We start from the raw sequence: 27,484 nt of genomic DNA, 5'->3' as shown, positions 1-27,484 counted from the left end.
TCAGCCCCCATATTTTCATCTGTTTTTTTGGGGTGATTACGGCCAGAAAAACGGCTGAAAATAGGCCGTGTGAACATACCCTCAAATTGATGGCCTATCCTCAGGATAGGCCATCAATATCTGATCGGTGGGGGTCTGACTCGGCACTTCCGCCGATTAGCTTTTTTATGGGGTCGCGGCACTCTGGCAAGCACTGCTTTCTCTTTATTGTTTACACAGCTCCATACTGTCAAAAGCTGTCACACTCGTAGCGCTGGTCCACAGTATTACAGCCTTCTCATTCATAGGACAATTATTTTAAGTAAATTACCACTATGAATGTCCATATTAATTCTGTCCCAATCTCTGCTATAGAATACCGGCGACATATGTCAGCAATACAGCTGCGGGTAATGTTCATTAATATGACGTCACATCCAGTGGCCACATGATATAATCATGTAATTGCCTTGCCCAAGGCCTTTGGGCACGTTCAGACATAGCGAAAATTTTCTACTGCGAGTTTTGATGCAAATTTGTGGCAAATATGCAACAAATTTGCATATTTGCGGGTTCGTCCAGACAAGACAGATTTTATAGCGGATGTGCTGTAGATTCCAGCTATTGCATTGCAAAGGCTGAAATCCGCAGTGAAAATCTGATGCTTCTCCGCAACATACTGTGCATACTGCAGCTTGTAAATTCCGCAATGCAAGGTATTTTCCGCAAAGTTGTTTTCCATGTCTGCATTTTCTTAACTATAAGGCTATAGAAACCAAATGAAAAAATGTCTGCTGCGGATTTCCACTGCGGCCTGTCCACAGTGGAATTATGCAGAAAATCCGCCATGTCTGAGCATGCCCTTTTGCTCCGTAAGTTCACAAAATACACAAATTGTTTTACAAAAGCTAAGACAGAGTAGGGTTCACATTCATAACTCCGCAGTGTTTGGAAGAATTTGAAGATTACTAAAAACTGCCACTGGAAGGGATAAAAATTTACCTGTAGAATACAGATATTGTATTATGTTTTTGTTAAAAATTCAATACTTTGTCCTCTGCAGTTTCACTCCATTTGCAAATGGACCAGAAGACTCACCGGAAGAAATATTAGCAAGAATAGGCAGTGGGAAATATGTTCTCTCAGGAGGAAACTGGGACTCTGTATCTGATGCAGCAAAGGTAATTAGGTCAATTAACACGTTAAGGGTGTATTCATACGGTTCAGTTTTTACCGCGTGGCTGAAAACCGCAATGCGAAATGCATGCATTTTTACGCGATTTGAAAAATCACTGTAAATCACAGTAAAATAACATGTATTTATCTATCCAGTTTTCGGCCGCGCAGCAAAAAAGGTGTCAAAGCCGCACCGTGTGAAATCAAAACATAATGGGAATGAATGAACATTGAACATTATTTTTTCCTAAGAGAGGATTTAGTAGCAGTTGGGTATTTTTTGCAATACCTAACTGTACATTGCAAAAACTGCAATGTACCTCGAGTTGCTGGAACTGTTGCTGCTGCTGCGGTTGTTGCTGTTGCTGATATTTGCTGAACGATGACAGAGGAATTTTCACTGTCGTCACCACCATCACTGCTTTTGCTGCTTGATGTTGAATCATCAGTTTTTGATGTAGGAAGTTGATGAGCAGCAAAATGTTGTTCCATTTTCTTATAAGTCCTTTTTTTCCTGCCAATTTCCATTGCAGTGCGCTTCAGTGCTCTTTCTTCCTTGTGTTTTAGTTTTTGATCTACACCAACCATGGAGCCCGGGCGTCCTTTTTGGTGCTGAAGCATTAAGAAATTCTTATCCTCTTCATTTTTCATCTGTCCCAAAGCATCTGAATGAGCTATGTCAAAGAGATCGTCCATTATTTCCGCAAAAATATCTTTTTTTTTTTTTCCTTGCCTGCAGTTCTAGTCAAATTTTTCTGTAAACCTTTCCATTCATCATAGAGTTATCAACACAGTGGTCAGTTCTTCTAGTAGGAACTCGTGCTATTTACCAAAAAATGGAAACTTCTTGAATCTTGAAATGACTTTCCGGCCGAAAATTTCAAAACTTCATGGTCGATGAGAGTCTTATCGCAGTTGTCCGATTGAGCTAAAATTTTTCACAGATCGTTTTTTTGTTGATTGGAACAAGTTAGGGGGTTGGGAGCTAAACTTTTAGAAAGTTGAAAAATAAGGGCCATCCTAGTGTGAATACACCCTAAAGTGGTTTGCTGTTTGCAGGTCCACTGAATTAAGGCTTAGGCTGGGTTCACACACCCTATTTACGGACGTAATTCGGGCATTTTAGCCCCGAATTACGTCCGAAAATACGGCTCCAAATCGTCGGCAGACATCTACCCATTCATTTGAATGGGTTTTACGATGTACTGTGCCGACGGTCTTTTTTTTTACGTGCCGCTGTCAAAAGACGGCACGTAAAAAAGACACCTGCATCAAAGAAGTACCTGTCACTTCTTGAGACGTAATTGGAGCCGTTTTCCCTTGACTTCATGGAAAAACAGCTCAAATTACGTCCGTAATGGACGCAGCGAAAAGCGCCTGAACTTGCCATTACGTCTGAAATTTCAGAAGAAAACAGCTCCGTAATTTCAGCCGTATCGGAGGCTGCCGTGTGAACATACCCTTACGGTATGTGCACACATAGTGTTTTCAGGCGTATTTCGGGGCGTCTGAAAAAACGAAAACAAAAAGCCTACAAACATCTGCCCATTGATTTCAATGGGAAATACGGAGTTCTGTTACGACATGGCGTTTTTTTAAGCCTCACTTTCGAGAAACAGCTTTAAAAAGACACCGGCGAAAAAGAAGCGCATGACAGCTCCGTATTTTCAGACGTTTTTGAGTTTGCGTGTGCACATACCCATAGGGTATGTGTACACACAAAATGAAAAACGTCTGAAAATACAGAGCTGTTTTCAAGGGAAAAAAGTTCCAGATTTTCAGAAGTTTTTAATCAAAGTCTAATTTTTTGCGGCGTTTAAGGCCATTTTTGGAGCTGTTTTTCTATAGAGTCAATGAAAAACGTCTGGAAAAACGTCCAAAGAAGTGACATGCACTTCTTTTTTACGAAGATCTTTTTACGTGCCATTTTTGAAAAATGTGGCGTAAAAAAACGCCCCGTCGGAACAGAATGCTGTATTTCCCATTGAAATCAATGGGCAGATATTTGGAGGTGTTCTGCTTCCATTTTTTTAGCCATTTTTTGAGGCGTAAACGCCCCAAAATACGCCTGAAAAAACTCCGTGTGAACATACCCTTATGCAGACAACCTAGAATTCATTAGGAATTTGTAAGAACAAAAATTGCCAGGTTCCGTCTCTTGCCCTATTAGGCAAGACTTTATGCGTGCCGTTTTTGCCCAAAAAAATACATCTAAAAAATGTACGATTTTTTGTAAAATGGTGCATGCATTTTTTTATGTCATTTTTGGTGGAATTTTTGCTAATAGTGTGTTTGACTACCTGCATTTTGTAGGTGGCATTTTTCACATAGCAATTTATGTGATTCATAGATTATGCGATGCAAAGATTGCACTTTACAACACAACAAAAAATATAAAAGGCCACCACTATAATTAAACACAACACACATTGACATTTGTTTGTTTTTTTTAAAGAGGAAAAAAAAAACATGGAGTTCTATGGGACAAAAACCCCAGTAAATGATGCTATAAATGCGAAAACCATGCTTGCTGCAATTTGGAAAGACGCCACTGACCCAAAAAAAATGCAAGTTAAAATATAAGAAAGCCACCTAAAAAAGACCATGTTTGTAGGGTGTTTTATATTTTCCTATTGACTTCAAGGTAACATCTAGCCGCAGCATTTTTTGCCACTAAAAATGTGGCAAAAAAAACCACCAGGAAAAATGCTACCTTATTTTGGTAAAAAACTATTTGTGTGATTCCACCCTTATAGAGGTATGCTCCCCTAGAAGCATTGGTTCTAGGGGGAAATATGGTGCACACATTGGGAATACTGGGCAGCACACGGAGTGCCTTCAGCTCCATAATACAGAACCGTAGGTTTTTCATTTGGCGTCATGCAGTGACTGTGCGCACAGCTTTGTTATATGTATGTAGCCTAAAGCTGATTGCAGTAGTGGGAACCTACAATCATTTGCTGTCACCAGGTAAACCACTTTGTCAGTGCTTATTTTCCTCGTAGTGCCACTGCAGGAAATATTAAACATTGTAGGGTACGGATTGAAATCAATGGGCATCTCTTGTTTTAACGCAGGCTTGTATTTTTCCAGAGCAGAGAGGTGTGTGGACAGAAAAAACTAAAATAAAGAAAATAAAAAAGGGAGTGCCGCTGAAGAAAACCGTATACCACCTGTGTAGCTTACAGTTAGGACATGTTTACATGGCGCTCTAAAAAAACCGACTGGTAAACTGGTGAAGCGCTTTTTAGAATACAGGCGTTTATTATGTGTTTTCCACCTGTTTTTTGATGCGTTTTGTGCACACTTTTTGTGCGTTTTTTGGTGCCCAGTCAGGACTCCCAGTGACTATGAGATGAACTAATTTTTTTTAAATACGCTTGTATAAAAAAAACGTGTTGTATGTAATAACTGTGTTCTTTCCTATTGATTTGAATGGGGAACCTAATGAAGCATTTTTTAAAGCGCCAAAATAGACATCAAATACACGCTTTGTGAACAGGGCCTCAGTATAGCATTGCATTACTTAAAAAAAAAAAATCTGATGTAGAGCACAAAACATGGTGTGAACATAACTTAAAAGGATATTCCAGCGAGAAACATTTATGGCATATATCTGATCAGTGGAATTGTATGAGAAATCGTCTGTTTCCATCTGCCTCCGTAAACTTCTATGGAGACTGCTGTGCGTGTGGGGGGCTCAACCCCTACTTTTTCTGTGCTTCTGAGCAGCAACAGGGGATACGTAACCTACATTCTATACCATACATGTTTGTTGCTGAAAAACTCCTTCAATGCCACTTTGTTGTGTCACTTTGTGTATGTCATTGCGTGTGGAGAACTAAAAAATGCAGCACAGGATTGTTTGCATACTGGAGAAAGCACCTTGATCAAATTGATAAACAAGCTCACCATCAAAAAAAAATGTTTCTCTTTTACCACCCTCCACAACTCAATGAAAGGGTATATTCCCTTACATTCTGCAGAAGCACAATAATGGGTTATCTCTGCCCCATTACACTGCTTGTTTGCATTGTGTAAGGGTATGTTCACACGCTTAGCAAAAAACATCTGAAAATACTGAGCTGTTTTCAAGGGAAAACAGCTCCTGATTTTCAGCCATTTTTTTTGCAACTCGCGTTTTTCAAGGCCATATTTAGAGCTGTTTTTCAATAGTCAATGAAAAAAGGCTCCAAAAACGGCTCAAGAAGTGACATGCACTTCTTTTTCGTGGCCATTTTTATACATGGGCGTTTTTCAAAATGGCCATCCTTCCTTCTCCTGGACGTACTATTAGGTCATGGTAACTGTATCGTTCGCACTCCATGACCTAATAGTACATCACTGGAGGAATGGCCATTTCGGCCATCTTCGCGACACATACAGGAGCTGTGACAGCTGCTGTCTCGTACAGCAGTTGCCACAGCCCCTATAGCAGGGACTGATCTCTGTGTCCCCGCTGATTAACCCCATAAAAGCCGCGTTCAATAGAGATCGCGGCTTTTTAGTGGTTAAACCACCATCGACGGCCTGCTACATGATAGCGGGTAGCGATGGTTGCTATGACAACCGGAAGTATAATAATGGTGTCCGGCTATGCCATCTACGGAAGTCTAGTGGGTCCCGACAAAGTCAGGACCCACTATGCTTGCTCTCAGTGAGCAGATGAAAGCTCTAATACACTGCACTACGCATGTAGTGCAGTGTATTAGAATTGCGATCAGGGCCTCCTGCCCACAAGTCCCCTGGTAGGACAAAGTAATAAAGTAAAGTTAAAAAAAGTTGTGTAAAAAGAAGAAAGTAAAAGTAACAATTCCCCTTTTTCCCTTATCAGTCCTTTATTATTAATAAAAATAAATAAATAAACAAATAAACTATACATAATTGGTATCGCCAGATCCGGAACGGCCTGAACAACAGATTCACAATTGTTTGGTCACTTCACCTCCCAAAAAATGGAATAAAAAGAGATCAAAAAGTTGCATTTACCTTACAATCGTACTGATGGAAACTACAGTTCGTTACGCAAAAAACAAGTCCTCGCACGGCTTTATTGATGGAAAAATAAAAAAGTTCTGGCTCTTAGAATAAGGCAAAACAAAAAGTAAATGTTTTTTTACAAAAAGTATTTTATTGTGCAAACGCCATAAGACATAAAAAAAACTATAAACATATGGTATCGCCATAATCGTATCGCCCCGCAGAATAAAGTGAATGTGTCATTTATAGCGTACAGTGAACGCTGTTTAAAAAAATAGAATAAAAAAACAATAGTAGAATTGCTGCTTTTTTGTCACCACGCTCCTTAAAACTAGAATAAAAACTGATCAAAAAGCCGCATGCACCCCATGAAAATTACAGTGAATTCCTCAAGGAGTCTAGTTTCCAAAATAGGGTCACTTTTGGGGGGTTTCCACTGTTTTGGCACCACAAGACCTCTTCATACCGGACATGGTGCCTAATAAAAAGGAGGCCTCAAAATCCTCTAGGTGGTTCTTTGCTTCGGAGGCCGGTGCTTCAGTCCATTACCACACTAGAGCCACATGTGGGATATTTCTCAAAACTTCAGAATCTGGGCAATAAGTATTGAGTTGCGTTTCTCTGGTAAAACCTTCTGTTTTACAGGAAAAAAAATGGAATAAAAAGGATATTCTGACAAAAAAAAAATGTAAATTTTACCTCTACTTTGCTATAAATTCCAGTGAAACACCTAAAGGGTTAATAAACTTTCTAAATGCTGTTGTGAATACTTTGAGGGGTCTAGTTTCTAAAATGGGGTGTTTGATAGGGGTTTCTAATAGATAGGCCCCTCAAAGCAACTTCAGAACTGAACTGGAACCTATAAAAAAAACAAGAGGCAATCCTTTGCTTCTTACATTATACTGATAATGAGCAGTGCCCACCCCGAGATGACCCCAGTTTTGACCGTTTGTATAAACTGAGACCCCTATTAGACCATTTCAGTGCCGGTTTTCCCAAGCATACACCCCCCGAGAAGTGAATTTCTATTGATGAGTCCTTGGTACATTTTAAAGGGAGGCTTCAATTCCGCCAGTACCTGCCTTGTAAGAGGGCAAGGTATGGCGTGAAGATGTATAAGCTGTGTGAAAGTGCATCAGGGTATACCTACAAATTTAGGATATATGAAGGGAAGGACACCAGTATTCAGCCCCCAGAATGCCCACCCTTACTGGGAGTTAATGAAAAAATTGTGTGGGATTTTCGTGCACCCACTGCTGGACCAGGGTTACCACCTCTACCTGGATAATTTTTATACCAGCGTCCCACTCTTCAAGTGCCTCTCTTCCAGAAGTACTGCGGCATGCGGCACTGCTAGAAGAAATCTGAGGGGCCTCCCTAAGACTCTGCTTGGGCAAACACTCAGAAGGGGTGAGAGCAGGGCACATTCTAGCTTCAACATATTGTGTGTCAAGTACAAGGACAAGAGAGATGTCCTTGTATTGACAAAAATACATGGCCACACCAGTATTCATGTACCTGTACGAGGTACCAGTACAGAGACCCCCAAACCAGACTGCATCCTGGACAACAAAAGGTACATGGCAGGGGTGGACTTGTCAGATCAAGTCCTGAAGCCCTATAGCCCTATGCGGTGTGGTATAAGAAGCTGGACGTGCACATCATACAGATGGCATTGTACAATGTGTACGTGCTACATCGATGTGTAGGCCAGACGGGGACTTTCCTGGAATTTCAAGAGGTGGTTATCACGAACCTAATCTTTAGGGATCGGGAAGGGGGGCTCCCAGTACTTCTGGAAGCGAGGCCACACGCATCGTACCAGGGCAATACTTTCCAGGAGAAGTTCCCCAAACGGGCAAGAAGGGAAAAAGTCAAAAGAGGTGCAAAGTCTGCTCAAAGAGGGGGATAAGGAAGGACACAATATATCAATGTGACATGTGTCCCGAAAAACCTGGGCTCTGTATGAAAGTGTTTAAAATGTATCATACATTCGTTGATTTTTAATCTACCCCAGTTTTAGTTACCCTGATGCACTCCGCACAGCTTAATCCCCTCATTTTTCCCTTCTGAGCGCTGCTGTGTGCACAGTCAGCTATTAAAAGCCACATGTCGGGTATTGCTATACCCGGGAGAACCCACATTACAGTTCTGGGGTGTATGTCTCTGGTCAAAATGCTCACTACACCTCTAGATGAATGCCTTAAGAGGTGTAGCTTTTAAAATGGGGTCACTTCTCGGGGGTTTCAACTGTACTGGTAGCTCAGGGGCTTCTGCATTCACGACTTAGTACCAGAAAAGCTCCAGTAGGCCAAATGGTGGTCCTTCCCTTCTAAGCCCTGCCGTGTGCCCAGGCAGCAGATAACAGCCACATGTAGGGTATTACCGTACCCAGGAGAACCCACATTACAATTTATAGGGTGTATATCTCCGGTGGCGCATGCTGGGCACAATATATTGGACACTGAAATGGCATACATATATAGAAAATTGCTAATCTCACACTGCACCATCTGCTGCGTATGACCTTTTAGACAATATCTGTGGGGTCAAAATGTAGTGTAGATTTTAAAATGGGGTCGCTTCTTGGGGGGTTTCCATTGCTTTGAAACCTCTGGGGCTGCGCAAATGCAACATAGCACCCGAAAACCAATCCAGCAAAAACTGGACTCCAAAGAACAAATAGCGCTCCTTTCCTTCTGAGCCCTCTCATGGGCACAAATGGCAGCTTATCACCACAAAATGGGTATTTCTGTACTCAGGACAAAATGGGCAACAAAGTGGGATATTTTATTTCCTCTGAAAATAAGAAATTTTGAGTCAAAACTACATATTACTGGAAAAAATTAAATTTTTTTAAATTCACAGCCCAATTCAAATAATTTCTGTGAAAAAAATGTGGGTTTCTAAATGGTCACAACACCCATAAATTAATTTCTTGAGGGGTGTAGTTTCTAAAATGGGGTCACTTCTGGTGGGTTTCCATTACTTTGATACCTCTGGGGCTCTGCAAATGCGACATGACACCTGAAAACCAATCCAGCAAAATCTGCACTCCAAATAACACAAAGCGCTCCTTCCCTTCAGAGGCCTCCCATGGGCCCAAACGGCAGTTTATCACCACAAATGGGGTATTGCCGCACTCCGGAGAAATTGGGCAATAAAATTGGGTATTTTGTTCCCTGTGAAAATAAGAAATTTAGATAAAAAATGACATCTTATTGGAAAAAATTAAATTTTTTTCATTTCACAGCCCAATTCAAATAGGTACTGTGAAAAAACTGTGAGTCAAAATGGTAACAACAACCATAAATTAATTCCTTGAGGGGTGTAGTTTCCAAAATGGGGTCACTTTTGGGGGATTCCTACTGTTTTGGCACCTCAACACCTCTCCAAACCTGGCATGCTGCCTAAAATATATTCTAATAAAAAAAGAGGCCTCAAAATGCACTAGGTTCTTCTTTGCTTCTGAGGCCAGTGTTTTAGTCCACAAGCAAACTAGAGCCACATGTGGGACATTTCTAAAAAACTGCAGAAACTGGACAATACATATTTAGTAGTGTTTCTCTGGTAAAACCTTCTGTGTTACAGAAAAAAAATAATAAAATTGAAATTCAGCAAGAAAAATGAAATTTGCAAATTTCACCTCCACTTTGCTTTAGTTCCTGTGAAATGCCTAAAGGGTTAAAAAAAACTTTCTAAATGCTGTTTTTAATACTTTTTGAGGGGTCTAGTTTTTAAATGCTTTATGGGGGTTTCTAATAAATAGGCCCCTCAAAGCCACTTCAGAACTAAAAATAAGGCTTTTGACATTTTCTTAAAAATATGAGAAATTACTGTTTATGTTCTAAGCCTTGTAACGTCCAAGAAAAATAAAAGAATGTTCAAAAAATGCTGCCAATCTAAAGTAGACATATGGGAAATGTGAACTAGTAACTATTTTCGGTTGTATAACCATCTGCTTTACAAGCAGATGCATTTAAATTCAGAAAAATTATATTTTTTCTACATTTTGCAATTTTTCACAAATATACACTGAATATATTGACCAAATTTTACTACCTAACATAAAGCCCAATGTGTCATGAGAAAACAATCTCAAAATCGCTTGGATAGGTTTAAGCATTCCCAAGTTATTACCACATAAAGTGAAGTATGTCAGATTTGAAAAATGGGCTCTGAGCCTTAGGCCCCATGCACACGAATGTGCTTTTGCTGCCGCAATTCCCCCGAAAATCCACGGAAGAATTGCGGCCCCATTCATTTCTATGGGGCCATGCACACGACCGTAGTTTTTACGGTCCGTGCACGGCCCGGGAGCCCGCACCGCAGAATGAACGGACCTGTCTTATTACGGCCGTCTTCTGCGGTACGGGCTCATTGAAAATTATGGCCGTGGCCATGTGCATGTCCCACGATTTGCAGACGGCTCGCGGCTGACAGTCGGCAGCCGGCCGACCCGAAAATCACATGGCTACGGTCGTGTGCATGAGCCCTTAAGGTCCAAACTAGGCGCGAAAAACGCAGTTGCTAAAAAAACTTATGAAGAGGGGGCGTGGCCAGCTGCTGATGTGAGAGGACGTGTGTGGCGATAGCTCCGGGCCAGCATCCTGTCTAACATCCTCCTGACGGTGCTGTAATCCTTGAAATCAGCCAAAATTCCTTACCTGCTGCGTCGGAAGGGAAGGACATCTTCCAGGAAAAAGATGAGGAAAGCGATGGACGCGGCGGAAAAGCTTAAATCATATGCCCGCGTGGTGATCCAAGATGGCGCTGGTGGGAGTTCTGCTGCGCAGGCCGCGGCTGTGGCTGGGACATCAACCCCTGCTCCCTCGGAACAGGATGCAGGTATCACGCTGCAGGAGGCATCGGATAAGCTGCTGACAGCCATCCTCGAGACACGTATGACACTAACGGCTAAGATCGATGAGGTGAGAGTGGATGTGGGCCTATTGAGGCAGGATCTGCAAAATGTGCGGGAGAGAGTCACGGAGACGGAGGGCAGGATTTCAACCATGGAAGACCTTACTGCTAACATGCCGGCGGCTATTCAAGATCTGCACCGTAAAGTTGATTTGTGGCGCCAAAAAGCCGACGATTTAGAAAACAGATCGCGTCGCATTAATCTCCGCATTGTGGGATTGCCGGAGAGGGCAGAGGGGCAGAGGCCTGGAGAATTAGTGGAAAAATGGGTGAGGGAGATCTTTCCAGCTGCCTCCTTCTCGTTGGCGTATGCGGTGGAAAGGGCGCACAGGGTTCCAGCACGGTTACCAGTTCCGGGTGCTCCCCCAAGACCACTGCTTGCTCGGATGTTGAATTGCAAAGATCGGGACACGGTTCTGTTGGAAGCTCGGAAGGCAGGCGGGATTCATTTTGAAAATGCCTCTGTGTCCATATATCCGGACTTTTCTCCTGATTTGCAGTGACAGAGGGCGTCATATGTCCCTATCAAGCGCCGACTCCGGGACCTGCAGATTCCATATTCGATGGCCTATCCGGCTAGATTGCGGGTTGTGGATGGAGATCGAGCCATATTTTTTACAGATCCAACTGAGGCGGAAGAATGGCTTACGAGAAAGCACAGGCGATCTCCTCGACGCTGATCGCTGTAGCTGTGCAGGCTGGGAGGTTTTTGCCGACATATGGAACTCATGGATACCCCATATTGCTTGTATTACAGAAGTTCCAGTTGAAAGTATCCTTATATGATAATGATGTGATGTTGTAACATGTTATCTACAAGCTGCTATGTGGGGCATGAGGTCCGTGTTATAAGCTGGGCAGTTTAGTCCTCATAATCTCTTCCTTATGTGTTCTGAATAAGAGAGATGGGGGACCTTTAACACGAGTCAGGTTTTTAAAAATGTTTTATAATATCTGGTGGATGGGATGCTGGTCGGGAGAAACGCTATACCTATACAGATAGTGTATTTGTGGCAGAAATACGCTAGCCGTAGAAACTACCCCCTAGAGTATTGGCTACAAAGGTTTGCTCCTGTTGAGCGATGTCTGTTCTTGATTTTGTTATGAAGGAAACTGAGTCAACTCACATTATCACAGAAATTAGCATAAATATTGTACACCTACGAGACATGGCGGGAACTGCAGACGGGTTCGGGACGATTGTCACTCAGTGGCTTGTGGGTAGGATCCTGGGCTACGGCGATCCAATATGTGTTAACAGTACGAAATGGCAGGATTACGGATAATGTCCTGGAATGTCCGAGAATGGGGTCTCCTGAAAAGAGGCATATGATATTCGCTGCTGTGCGGAGACAGCGTCCACATTTAACGTGTCTACAGGAAACACACATGACACCTGATACTGTGAGGAGTTTGAGTAAGCCCTGGGTGCAGTGGGTGGGACATGCCTCACACACCTCGTACTCTAGAGGGGTGGCCATCCTAGTGCATGTTGAGCTCCGTTGGAAACTGCTACAATCCAACATGGATCCTGAGGGGCGGTACATTTTTCTACATGTGGTTCTTGATGAATGTCCATATGTGATCCTGGGGTGTATAATCCTCCACCAGCCTCACTGGCAATAATCCAGGAAGCCGTCCGATTTGTGTCAGCATACCCGGGGGCCCGGGTGATTATGATGGGGGATCTCAACTTGGCTATGGACCCTGGTATAGATAGATTTCAGGGGAATGGGAGTAGAGGTCCTGGAAGCCCCTCTCAGTTAAGTCTCCTTGTAAAAGAAATGGGATGGATTGACCTGTGGAGAGCGACACACAGAGGGATTAGAGAGTACACATGCCACACCCCACAATACAATGCGCTGTCCAGAATTGATTATATCTTTGGTTCGCCTGCGATTTTCCAGGAGGTAGACTCTGTGGATCACCTAACGAGGGGGATCTCGGATCACAGCCCAATCTTGCTAACATTGAAAAGGCCACAGGCAGGCAGAAGGGGTATGGGTAAAATACACCCGTTTTGGCTTCAGCTTATTCAGCAAAATGATCGTATACCGGATCAGCTATCAATCTTTATAGAAGCGCATGCTCAGATGGGAAATCGGTCGCTGGTGTGGGATACCCTCAAGGCCTATTTGAGGGGATGTCTCCGATCCTCCATTTCCTATGTAAAACGAGCTTCCGCCCTTCAGGAAGAGGACTTAGCATATCAATGTTCACAGGCGGAAGGGGCATTTGTTCAGGATCCCACACCGGCTAACCGGAATGCCTGGCTGGATTTGGGTAGACAGTATCTACAGGTCTTGAGGGATAAGGCTTCGCGTAGTCTATTCTTTAGCAAACAATCTAATTTTGAATTGGGAAATCAATCGGGTAAAATTCTGGCTCATATGGTTCGGAACAGTTCTAGATCCCCCCCGGTGATGGGTATAGTGGGGCCAGGCGATAGAACCTACACATCCTCGAGGGAGGTTCTTGAGCAATTCACACAGTTTTATGATCAGCTGTATGCTTCAAAAGCTGATTATGGAATGGATGAGATGGAGAAGTATTTGGATGGAATATCGTTTCCTACATTGACAGCCGAGCGGGTGGCAATGCTTGATGCTCCATTTACGGTGGACGAGATTTTGGAGGGGATGGCGTCTATGGCTAAGGGGAAAGCCTCAGGGCCGGATGGTATCCCCCTTGAGGTATATCTACAGTATGGGGAGCTGCTGGGCCCCCAATTGCTGGCCCTGTTTGAACATAGCTATCGGAGCTCTGCTCTTCAGGAAACCATGTGTGACGCCACCATAATTGTATTGCTGAAACCAGGCAAAAATCCAGATGAATGTGGTTCATATAGACCGATCTCATTGCTGACAGTGGATTACAAAATCTTGACTAAGATGCTAGCTAATAGGCTATATAACGTGATAAAGGAGATCATCCATTCAGACCAGTGTGGCTTTATACCCGGCAAGTCCACCTCAGGGAATATTAGACGGGTACAGGTGGTGACGCAGATTGGATGGGAGGAGCAGCAGGACTGGGCTGTGGCATCTCTGGATGCGGCAAAGTCATTTGACTCCGTAGAATGGCCTTATTTGCTGCCAGTGCTGCGAAGATTTGGGTTTGGGGATGGATTCATTAAATGGGTCTCCTTGTTGTATAAATCCCCACGAGCGCAGGTGTTGGTGAATGGGGCCCTGTCCCCTTCCTTTGGCCTCCATAGGGGCACGAGGCAGGGGTGTCCACTCTCGCCACTTCTCTTCGCATTGGCCATTGAACCATTGGCTCTTAACATCAGGAGGGACCCCGCATATATGGGAATTAGAATAGGGGACAGAGAGGACCGGATAGGGTTGTATGCGGATGACATGGCGTTGTTTATGGCGAACCCCAACGCCACACTTCCTAGGGCCATATCCCTCATTAACGTTTTTGGAAGGTACTCCAGGTTACTAATTAATTGGTCCAAATCGGATCTGATGCCTTTGAGGCAGGATGACTGTGGATGGGGCACCCAGTTCTGCGGACTGCCAGTAAGACCAGAGTTCAAATACTTGGGGATCAATATTGCTAGGGACAGCTCTAGATCATACGGGTTAAATGTAGCGCCCTTGGTCACATACCTAAGGGATAAAATACAGGTGTGGAAAGGTCTGCCTTTGTCTGTGGCAGGACACATTAACCTGTTAAAAATGATAGTATTGCCGAAGTTTTTGTATGTGTTGGAGCACATGGATGTGTTGGTGCCTAAAAGCTTCTTTAAAATAATAAACTCGCTGTTCGCGCCGTTTGTATGGGGGGGGGGGGGATCTAAACTCAAGCTTTTGATTCTACAAAGACCTAAAGATGAGGCCGGGGCTGCGTTACCGGATGTTTTTTTATATTACTTGGCGGGTCAGCTCAGGTACTTGACTTCTTGGGTCTCCCCCCCCTCCCTAACGACGAATGCTGAGTGTCATTTGGCCCGGGAGTTGGGCCTGAAAACCCTGTGGCCGATATTGGAACCGCATGATTTTAGACACCGCTCCCTGTTACCCTTGCATAAGTTAGCCAGACGAGTCTGGCAACAGGCTAAAGATCTACTGGGGTTTGTGGGGGTGGTGGCAGAGAGTCCGTTGTGGGATAATCCGAGTTTTTCCCATCTGCATGGGATGGTGGGGAAACAGTACTGGTCCTCTAGAGAGGTAGCTGCTCTATCACAACTGCTAACGGAGGAAGGGTCGGTCATGACGGTGAGTGAGATTCGGGCAGCTTTCAATATATCACCGGGGGATGAATTATATTGCATACAGCTCCATCATGCTCTATTAGCACAATTCCCACTGAACTCAGCGACGTACTCTAGCTGTGACTTGGTGGTGAGGTTGAACACGCCGTTTACACGTGGAGTCGTTTCTCAAATTTATTCTTTTCTACTGGAGGCTAAAATGCGAATGGAGCCCCTTGTGGCTGAGGATAGGTGGCGAGCACTAATTCCACAACTCACAGCAGAGGAATGGAGGGAGGCCCAGGGTTCCCACTTGCTGGTTTCACCAGCTGCAAACAACAAACTAGTGCAACTGTTCATCATCCACCAATGTTATTTGACGCCCGTAAGGTTACATCGTATGGGAAGGATGGCATCCTCAAAAATGTCATAGGTGTGGAGAGATGCGGGCCGATTTTATTCACCTAATGTGGGGTTGTCGCTGGATTCTTAGATTTTGGGAGGAGGTGGTTGCATTATTGACGGCGGTGCTGGGGAGGACGATACCTTGCAGGCCAGAGGTGTGTTTGCTGGGACTGCTCTCGGAGGAGCAATGGTCAATATATGAGAGGACTTTCCTCAGAGAAACACTATTTATGGCAAGGAAGGCGGTGGCCATGAGATGGATGGCGGATAGGGCACCGACAGTAGCGCAATGGCGTAAATTGGTCAATGACATACTTCCATTTGAGAAAATAGTGTATAAACACCGGGGGAAACCGGCTAAATTCGATTTGATCTGGAGTGGTTGGTGCTCATCGAATCTCACTCACTGTACAGTCCAAGGGCTATCAGCTGCTCTGATTAAAGCTGGGGGTGGGAGCGGGTAAAGGGTTCGGGTGGAGGACACATCCAGGTGCTCTTTTTTATGCCGTGCGAGATGGTGGGTGCGGTATTGCAGAATATCGAAATGGGGGCACATTCCTACTTTCATGATGTACTGGATTAAAAGTTTTGTTAGAATGATTTGATCAACATGTATTATGTATATGTGGTCTGCGAACCACGGCCTAACATCATGGGTACCTGCGAGTATTCCCTTTGTATGTATTGATTCTTCTGACATATGTACTATTGATTGTATAATGTTATCCTGATGTATGTGATGGTTTGACTCTGACAGTTACTTTCAATAAAACGAGTTTAAAAAAAAAAAAACTTCTGAAAATCAGGAGCTGTTTTCCCTTGAAAACAACTCTGTATTTTCAGACGTTTTTTTAATAATCGTGTGCACATACCCTCAGGGTATGTTCACATGGAGTGTTTTCAGTCGTTTTTCAGACACTTTTTTTTTTTCAGCAACAGAAAAAATGCCATTGGAGGGGCATTTTTTGACACTGATTCAGATGTGGAAAAAATAACCTTAAAGGGGTTGTCCACTACCGGAGAACTGATGACCTAAGCACCGGATAGGCCATCAGTATATCTTCGGTGGGGGTCCGGTGCAGGGTGTCGATCAGCTGTTGCGGTGGCCTGCAGGCACCGGATGTTGTTGCCCATTATGCAATGTACGGAGCCAGAAGCAGTTGGCTCCATACTCAGCATAGCGGCCGTCTTGCCGAACTGCAGCTCTGCTCCTATTCACTTGAATAGGGTTCATACTTAACCACTCCGGTAAATATGGAAAAAAATTTTTTACCCAAGCATCGCATTAAACAGCGGAAATTCCATTAGAAAAACCGCACAACAATGTGGTGCAGTTTTTTGGACGGAAGGTGCTGCGGGTTGCAAGTTGGATACGCTACTTTCCCACAAGCTTAATACAGGTGTTTTTTGTTTTTTTTTGCGCTCCTATTACGGATGCAACAACCGGACTTCCCACATTTCATCAGAACCGTAGTTAGAGCACCATAAGCTTTTATAGTTCGCTTATATACTGTATATTCTTGTGAACAACGTAAAAAGCACCAGTATTGCGCTCGGGTTGAAGCGGCTTTAGGATGAGACACCTTTAGTTAATTCCACGTCTTACTGCTGTTTAATAAAGGGTGTTTGATATAATGCTGCCATCTATTGGTCTATCGATGAACTAGCTGACTGCTTTTTGACATGCCATGAATAACACAGCACATATTACTGCATAAAAGATTTGTGTGGGAAGTTTTGGAGCAACATGAATTTGGTTACGCTATAAGGCCTCATGCACACGACCGTAATTTTACCCCATAATTACGAAATCCGTAGTTACGGGTGAAATTACGGACCCATTCATTTCTTTTGGCCACCTTCACCTTTCCGTTTATTTATAGATGTACATCCGGGCCATAGAAATGATCCGCAATTGCAGACGGCTACATATGTGTATATCTGTAGCCATTGGATCCGTATTTGCGGATAGTAAAACGCTTACAGCCGTGTGCATGAGGCCTTAGGCATACCTCCCAACTTTCAAGAATCACAAAGAAGAATAAGCAATGCGGCGCGCGTAGCGCAATAATTTTTTTTCTGTTAAACCTCGCCTCTAATCCAACCCAATCCCCACCCATGCACACCTTATTCAGCCCACACAGTATCATGCTCCCATTGTGCTTCCCACACAGTATAATACCAAATAGCTGCCCCCTATACAGTATAATGCCCCCATAGCTGCCACCATACAGTATAGTGCCCCCATTGCTGCCACCATACAGTATAAAGCCAACACAAATGCCCTCATACAGTATAATGCCCACACATATTATCCTATGCAGCATAATGCCCATACAGATGCCCCCAAGCATTATAATGCCAAAATTCCCCCATACAGCATAATGCCCCCCTAGCTGCCCAATACATTATAATGCCCCCTTAGCTGCCCCTAGTACCAGTGCCCTTGCAGATAGCGACACAGTGCCCATGTACCTAGTGCCGCAGTGTCCCCTGTAGATAGTGCCCCTATATAGTGCCACAATGTCCATGTAGATAATGCCACACCCCCATGAAGATAGCGCCAGCCCCCCCTGTAGATAGCGCCATTGGGACTCCATCCAGGAGCGGAATCCCCAGCCAGAGCATAGGCCTGGGATTCCGCTACTAGAGGGAAGCCCTGATCTCACTGTCCAGGGTTCCGTTGTTCTTGACACAACCAATAGCACAGTCGACTGCGCTATTGATTCCGTCAAAACAACGGAACCCTGTCACAACAGTGACAAACGAAAACCTTTACCATGGAGATCAATGGTGAGGGAAACGGAAGCTGAGGTTTCAGTTTGCCTTTCCGTTGAGGGGTTACCCGACGGAAACCTCAGACGGAAGTTTTTTTTTGTGTTTGTATTTTTTTAAAGATTCAGTCGTTGGACTATGTCGGATTCGATGACTACTTCCATGATGGCTTTTTTTATTATCAATAAAATGGTTAATGAGTGTTGTATGGGGTTTTTTTTTATTTCAATAAACCAGTTTTTTTCTATGTCTTTATATTTATTTTAAACTTTATTACTACTGCCTTATTAATAGCTGCTGGCTGAGTGACACCGTCCATTACTAAGGCGGGGCTTAGTGTTAGCCAGTGCAGAGGCTTACACTAACCCCCGTTATTACCCCGGTACCCACCGCCACCAGGCGTGCCAGGAAGAGCCGGGTATGATCCAGTACCCGACCATCTGTAGTGATGGCCGGGCACTGGGGCAGCCGCAGGCTGGTAGTATTAGGCTGGGAAAGGCCAAACACAGTGGCCCTTCCCACCCTGGTAATACTAGGCTGCTGCTGCTGTGTTGTATTTGGCTGGTTATGAACAATGGGGGAGACCCCACGTAATTTAAAATAAATAAATAAATAATAATTGGAAAGATGTGGGGTTCCCCCATTTTTATAACCAGCCAGATACAACACAGCAGCAGCCTAGCATTACTATGGTGGGAAGGGCCACAGTGTTTGGGATTTCCCAGCCTAATATTACCAGCCTGCAGCCGCGCTAGTGCCCAACCATCACTACAGATAGTGTTAGCCTCTTCATGTCTAACATTAAGCCTCGCCTTAGTAATGGACGTTATCAATCAGCCAGCGGCCATTACTAAGGTGGTAGTAATAAAGTTTAGAAAAATACGAAAGACATAGGAAGAATATTTTATGGAAATAAAAATCCCACACAACCCTTGTTAACCATTTTATTGAGACTAAAAAAAACGCTGTCATCGAAGTAGTCCAACAACCGAACTTGTAAAAAAACACAAATACACAAAAATAATTAGTAACACAATTATTATTCTTACCTTTCCTGGGTCCAATGTCAGCGAGCTGGGCCCTATATCTAATCCTATTATGTGTGATACTGTCTGCTGAGTCAGTGTATCTAATCCTTTCATGTGTGACACTCTTCTGCTGAGCCACTGTATCTAATCCTATAATGTGTGATACTGTCTGCTGAGATACTGAATCCAATCCCATCATGTGTGATACTGTCTGCTGAGCCACTGTATCTAATCCTATCCATAGCTATAGGGTCGTAGTGCTATAGATATGCTGTCTCCTATATACACAAATACATACACGTACACAATTTTTTTGGGGGGTATATGTATTGGGGCTATTTCCCCTGACATTTCAAGACCTTAGTGACGCCCCTGGCTGCTAGTGCTGCGTCAATGGGTCACTTAGGAGACCTAGCAATGCAGCTGAAAGTTGCGGGCCGTCGGCCATGAGAAGCTTGGGGGGGCCCAAGAAGAATCTTTACATCGGGGCCAATGAGCCTTTAGCTACGCCCCTGTATAAGACCCTGATGCTGCTCGGTGTCAGGACCTTGTATGAGCCCCAGCATGATGAGGGAGCCTGAGGGTACCCGAGGGGAAGAAGTGAAGAGGAGCGGTGATTGGAGTATATATTTTTTTATTTTATGTCTGATGATAGATGGATTGTGCACGGCCAGTGGAAAGATGCAACAAATTTATTAAGAGGGGACGACCTTTTAGACAGTAACTGCACTTTCATCAAACTTTTGATTTATCATAAAGACATATCAAAAGTTCGTATCGCTGGGGTCCGGGTGTTGAAACCCCCACCAATCCCCAAGTATCTAGGAAATGGTCATATTACAAACGAGTGCATGATGCAAGCCACAGAGCAGCAAATGGCGTGTCTGCATTTAAAGGAGATCGTATGGATCCTGTCTGAGTAAATTCTATTAAGGAGGTAATAGACATAAATAAATGGTACTGTATAATGTAGCATCACCCAAACTTAGACAGGAAGGGCCAGTACGACTGGTATATGTAAAGCTGGTGCCAAGAGGAAACATCGCTGGAAATAATGACAATGATCTAGAGATAGTTTTTGGAGCATGCAAAAATGCCATGTGAAGCCAGGACCGAGATAGGTAATGGAATACATAAGGAGTTTACATAATATTGCAAAGATAATAAGGAGTTTCTTACCTCAGCCGTTCTGGGGACTGTTTGGGAAATTGTACTGGCGCTGGTTGCATAATAGCGGCTTGCCTCTGGAAAATAGGCGTTAGTTGTCCCTGTTTGCATGCTGCCATTAAAGAGGCTCTGTCACCAGATTTTGCAACCCCTATCTGCTATTGCAGCAGATAGGCGCTGCAATGTAGATTACAGTAACGTTTTTATTTTTAAAAAACGAGAATTTTTGGCCAAGTTATGGCCATTTTTGTATTTATGCAAATGAGGCTTGCAAAAGTACAACTGGGCGTGTTGAAAAGTAAAAGTACAAGTGGGCGTGTATTATGTGCGTACATCGGGGCGTGTTTACTTCTTTTACTAGCTGGGCGTTCTGATGAGAAGTATCATCCACTTCTCTTCAGAACGCCCAGCTAGTAAAAGATGTAAAAACGCCCCGATGTACGCACATAATACACGCCCAGTTGTACTTTTACTTTTCAACACGCCCAGTTGTACTTTTGCAAGCCTCATTTGCATAAATACAAAAATGGTCATAACTTGGCCAAAAATGCTCGTTTTTAAAAAATAAAAACGTTACTGTAATCTACATTGCAGCGCCGATCTGCTGCAATAGCAGATAGGGGTTGCAAAATCTGGTGACAGAGCCTTTTTAAATAGGGGAAGCAGCTGTGTCTTACATCCGGTGCACGCCTTTGTGGCGTCACCAATGACATCGGCACGTGCGCCGTGGAGAGGACGGCGGAACTGGCGTGTGTTCCACTGTAGCTGGGGAGGTAGAGGCGTGGACCGCATCACGGCAAATTGACGTCGGCAGAACGTTGTGTGAAGCAACGTTGCCATGGAGACATAGGTATGTAGCACTTACGATCTGTGAATGGGGATTCACAGGAAACGTACTGCAGTAGTCGATCAACTCAGGATCGTGGAAATCTGAAAGGGGAGGTGGTGGGCATGAATGAAGGAATTAAAATGAAAAAATGAGGCTGGAGTAACTCAGAAAATACATATAACCTGCACTGAAAGGATAATAGATAAAATGTAGTTTTGTCAAATTAAATTAAACGAGTAACAATAAAAAAAGGGGGTGAAATTAGTCTGGTGGTGGCCAAAAGGCTCTGAAAGGATACGGTGGTTTAATCTAGGTCAGTCAATCAAGAAAGTAGTCCACGTTGTGACATAGTGAGGCTCAGCGAGTCTGAATGAGAAAGAGAATAGATCTTAATACATTAATGAGGGTAAAAATAACATCAATATATAGCATTATTATCTAGCTATTGTTTTTTACAGAAAACTGCTTATCTCATATTCCTTATTCAGACCTTTTGGTTCTAGAGTCTGTAGTTTATGAATCCAGAAGACCTCTCTGTGTTTTAAGTTTCGGATTCTGTCGCCTCCTTTTCTAGGGGCTGGAACATGCTCAATTACTTGGAACTTTAATTGTGAAATGTTGTGTTGATATTTGAAAAAATGTGCCGGGATCGTTCCCACAACGTATGTTAGATTCATGCTGGCGAATTCTGTCCTTAATGCACTGTGTCGTTTCACCTATGTATGCTAGGCCACATGGCATTTAATCATGTAGATTACAAAATTGGTGTTCCAAGTGAAGTACTCCCTAACAGGAATACCCTGTCCTGAATGAAGGTGATAGATTTTATCCCCCCCCCCCCAATGATGTGTGAACATTGTAGGCATGATCCACAAGGGTAGGTGCCCATCTTTGGAATGTTGGAGAAGGCTTGCCTTGGTTGCCTTATTGATGAGCCGACGTCGGCTCTAACCAGTTTATCCCTAAGGTTTTTAGGTTTTTTTTTGAGCATGGTAAAAAAAAAAGATTTAAACTCCTCAATTTGAGAGTAGGCTTCACTAAGTAGGGGCCAATGCTTCCTAATGATGTGATGAATTTTGTATGTGCATGGATGATATACATGTATAAATGGGATGCGTTTATGATTCTCCCTGGGGTGACGTGTGGTAGGTTCTTGTGCTGTAGTAATGTTCTCTCAGGATAGCCCCTTTTAAGGAATTTATTAGTCATATTTAGCATTCTGTGATTTCTTAGATCAGGGTAATCTATTATCCGTAACACCCGGTTGTATTGGGATCTAGGTAGTGAGTTTTTGGTAGCCAGGGGGTGGCAACTATAGTAGAGGAGTAGGCCATTTTTATCAGTCTCTTTAGTATAAAGATCTGTGCTAAGTCTACCATATTCTTCTTTCTCCAACAGTGTGTCTAGGAAACTTATCTCCATTATACTATGGTTGAGGGTGAATTGTAGCTCGGGCTATATGTTGTTGAGGTGTATCGTAAAATCCTGGAGGCTATCTAAGGGGCCATGCCATAGACAGACAGGCCCTTCTCTCCCTCATGAGCGACAAAGATTTAATCAGTAAGCCTGCAGACAATGGGGGAGCCATAGTAGTTATGGACAGGATTACTTACATGGAGGAAGTCCATAGACAACTGCGAGACCGAGTGGTCTATAAACCTATTAACCATGATCCCACTAGTCAAAATACAAATAAGATTCAAAATATTTTGAAGAAACACATGGCCAATGATACAATAGACCAGGAGACTGTCACATTTCTAACAAACAGACACCCGGTAATACCGGTTTTCTACATCTTACCAAAAATTCATAAAAGATTAGACAAACCTCCAGGCCGACCAATAGTAGCATCTACCGACTCAATTTTTTCACCTTTATCAATGTTCATGAAAAAATTACTCACACCCTGTGTTAAAAATACTAGGTCTTTCCTACTTGACACTGCATCTTTCCTATAATCCATTCGAACAAGTGATCAATTACCACCTGACACCATACCGGTGACCTTTGACATTTGTAGCCTCTATACGTCTATCCAACACAACAAAAGATTGAAGGAAGTGCAGGAAATATTGCGTAATGCAGGCAAACATACTGAGATCATGGATCTAAGTGGAGACCGACTTCACATTATACTGACTGAGAATTATTTTCTCTTTGAGGACACATATTACATACAACTGCAAGGGACAGCAATGGGGTCCAATATGGCCCCTCCCTATGCTAATTGCTTTATGGCATAGTATGAGGAACATTTTATTTATCCGAACACTCTACTCAAAATGCATGTACCCATGTGGAAGAGGTACATTGACAATGTTTTTTGCTTATGGTATGGCCCCTTAGATAGCCTTGAGGATTTTACGATACACCTCAACAACATATGGCCCGAGCTTCAATTCACCCTCAACTATAGTATAATGGTGATAAGTTTCCTAGACACACTGGTGTAGAAAGATGAATATGGTCGACTTAGTTCAGATCTATATAGTAAAGAGACTGATAAAAATGGCCTACTCCTCTACTCTAATTACCATCCCCTGGCTACCAAAGACTCACTACCTAGATCCAAATACAACCAGGTGTTACGGATAATAGATGACCATGACCTAAGAAATCACAAGAATGCAAAATATGAATAATAAATTCCTTAAAAATGCTATATATTTCATGATGTTATTTTTACCCATATTACTGTATTAACATCTATTCTCTTTTTCATTCAGATTCGCTGAGCCTCACTATGTCGCAACGGGGACTGCTTTCTTGATTGACTGACCTAGATTAGATAAACTAGAATATCCTTTTTTTATTGTTACTCGTTTAACTTAAAGAGGCTCTGTCACCAGATTTTTCAACCCCTATCTGCTATTGCAGCAGATCGGCGCTGCAATGTAGATTACAGTAAAGTTTTTATTTTTAAAAAACGAGCATTTTTGGCCAAGTTATGACCATTTTTGTATTTATGCAAATGAGGCTTGCAAAAGTACAACTGGGCGTGTTTACAGTAAAAGTACAACTGGCCGTGTATTATGTGTGTACATCGGGGCGTTTTTACTTCTTTAACTAGCTGGGCATTAGGAATGGGAGTGTATGATGCTGACGAATCAGCATCATCCACTTCTGTTCGTTAACACCCAGCTTCTGGCAGTGCAGACACACAGCGTGTTCTCGAGAGATCACGCTGTGACGTCACTCACTTCCTGCCCCAGGTCCTGCATCGTGTCGGCCACATCGGCACCAGAGGCTACAGTTGATTCTGCAGCAGCATCAGAGTTTGCAGGTAAGTAGCTACATCGACTTACCTGCAAACGCCGATGCTGCTGCAGAATCAACTGTAGCCTCTGGTGCCGATGTGTCCTCGCTCGTCCGACACGATGCAGGACCTGGGGCAGGAAGTGAGTGACGACACAGCGTGATCTCTCGAGAACACGCTGTGTCTGCACTGCCAGAAGCTGGGCGTTCTGAAGAGAAGTGGATGATACTTCTCGTCAGAACGCCCACCTAGTAAAAGAAGTAAAAACGCCCCGATGTAACGAACACAATACACGCCCAGTTGGACTTTTACTTTAAACACGCCCAGTTGGACTTTAGCAAGCCTCATTTGCATAAATACAAAAATGGTGATAACTTGGCCAAAAATGCTAGTTTTTTAAAAATAAAAACTTTACTCTTATCTACATTGCAGCGCCGATCTGCTGCAAAAGCAAATAGGGGTTGCAAAATCTGGTGACAGAGCCTCTAATTTTACAAACTACCTTTTATCTATTATCCTTTCAGTGCAGGTCCTAAGTATTTTCTGAGTTACTCTATCCTAATTTTTTAATTTTAATTCCTTCATTCATGCCCACGACCTCCCCTCTCAGATTTCCACTATGCTGAGTTGATCAACTACTGCAGTACGTTTCCTGTGAATCCCCATTCACAGATCGTAAGTGCTACATACCTACATCTCCATGGCAACGTTGCTTCACACAAAGTTCTGCCGACATCATTTCGCCGCAATGCGGTCCACACCTCTACATCCCCAGCTACAGTGGAACGCACAGCAGTTCTGCCATCCTCGCCACTGCGCACTCGCCGATGTCATCGGTGAGGTCACAAGGCGCGCAACTGACGTAAGACAGCTGCTTCCCCTATTTAATGGCAGCATGCCAACAGGGTCAACTAGCGCCTTTTTTCCAGCAGCAAGCCGCTATTATGCAACCAGTGCCAGTACAATTTTCGAAATAGTCCCCAGAACGGCTGAGGTAAGAAACTCTTTATTATTTTTATGATATTATGTAAACTCCTTATGTACTCCATTACCTATCTAGGTGCTGGCTTCACATGGCATTTTTTCATGATCCAAAACAATCTCTAGATCATTGTCATTATTTCCGGCGATGTTTCCTCTTGGCACCTGCTTTACATATACCAGTCGTACTGGCCCTTCTTGTCTAAGTTTGTATGATCCTACGTTATACAGTACAATTTATTTATGTCTATTACCTCCTTAATATAATTTACTCAGACAGGATCCATACGATCTCCTTTAAAGCCAGAAACACCACTTGCTGCTCCGTGGCTTGTATCATGCACTAGTTTGTAATATGACAATTTCCTGGATACTTGGTGCTCCGTACTGTTCTTGTTTTAATTTTTTGCATGCATTTCTATCTTTTTTTAGATAGTGTCTGTATATACACCGTGTTCCAAATTATTATGCACATTGGATTTAAGTGTCATAAATATTTAATTATTAGTTTTTCAATTAAACTCATGGATGCTATTGAGTCTTAGGGCTCTTTGGATCATTGTAATCAATCTCAGACGCCTGTGATAATTAGTTTTCCAGGTGTGACCAATCAAAGGAAAACTAATTAAGAAGGATGTTCCACATTATTAAGCAGGCCACAGGTTTCAAGCAATATGGGAAAGGAAAATGATCTCTCTGCTGCCGAAAAGCGTGAAATAGTGCAATACCTTGGACAAGGTATGAAAACATTGGATATTTCAAGGAAACTTAGGCGTGATCATCGTACTGTGAAAAGATTTGTGTCTGATTTAGAGCACAGACGGGTTCGTTCAGATAAAGGTATAATGAGGAAGGTTTCTGCCAGACAAATTAATAGGATTAGGAACAGCTGCTAAAATGCCATTACAAAGCAGCAAACAGTTATTTGAAGCCAGTGGTGCCTCTGGAGTCCCACGAACCTCAAGGTGTAGGATCCTCCAGAGGTTTGCATGTGTGCATAAAGCTATTATTCGGCCACCCCTAAACAATGCTCACAAGCAGAAACGGTTGCAGTGGGCTCAGAAATACATGAAGACTAATTTTCAAACCGTGTTGTTTACTGATGAGTGCTGTGCAAACCTGGATGGTCCAGATGGATGGAGTAGTGGATGGTTGGTGAATGGCCACCATGTCCCAACAAGGCTGCGACGTCAGCAAGGAGGTGGCGGAGTCATGTTTTGGACTGGAATCATGGCGAGAGAGCTGGTAGGTCCCTTTAGGGTCCCTGACGGTGTGAAAATGACCTCTGCAAAGTACGTAGAGTTTATGACTGACCACTTTCTTCCGTGGTAAAAAAGAAGAACCGTGCCTTCCGTAGAATAATTATCTTTATGCATGACAATGCACCATCTCATGCTGCAAAGAATACCTCTGTGTCATTGGCTGCTATGGGCATAAAAGGAGAGAAACTCATGGTGTGGCCCCCATGTTCCCCTGACCTCAAACCTATTGAGAACCTTTGGAGCATCCTCAAGCAAAATATCTATGAGGGTGGGAGGCAGTTCACATCAAAACAGAAGCTCTGGGAGGCTATTCTGACATCCTGCAAAGATATTCAAGCAGAAACTGTCCAAATACTCACAAATTCAATGGATGCAAGAATTGTGAAGGTGATATCAAAGAAGGGGTCCTATGTTAACATGTAACTTGGCCTGTTAAGTTTTTTTTTATTGAAAGAGCTTTTGATTTCTGTAAATATGACCTCCTGATGCTGCAAATTCAACAAATTACCATTTTAGTTC

General features: G+C 43.2%; 1 protein-coding gene across 3 annotated transcripts in view; it reads left to right on the top strand.

Annotated features, from left to right (window-relative positions):
• LOC142761124 (ribosomal protein S6 kinase alpha-2) overlaps nt 1–27,484 on the top strand; it is a 372,393-nt gene that overhangs the window by 330,871 nt on the left and 14,038 nt on the right. For all 3 annotated transcript variants that reach the window (XM_075864316.1, XM_075864315.1, XM_075864314.1), the window contains one exon: nt 1,043–1,160. In XM_075864316.1, coding sequence (XP_075720431.1) covers nt 1,043–1,160 — 118 coding nt within the window. The remainder of the gene's footprint in view (nt 1–1,042; nt 1,161–27,484) is intronic.

This window comes from Rhinoderma darwinii, chromosome 4 (genome assembly GCF_050947455.1).
Source record: "Rhinoderma darwinii isolate aRhiDar2 chromosome 4, aRhiDar2.hap1, whole genome shotgun sequence".
Taxonomy (NCBI): domain Eukaryota; kingdom Metazoa; phylum Chordata; class Amphibia; order Anura; family Rhinodermatidae; genus Rhinoderma; species Rhinoderma darwinii.
This window is presented reverse-complemented; position numbering and strand designations above follow the sequence as displayed.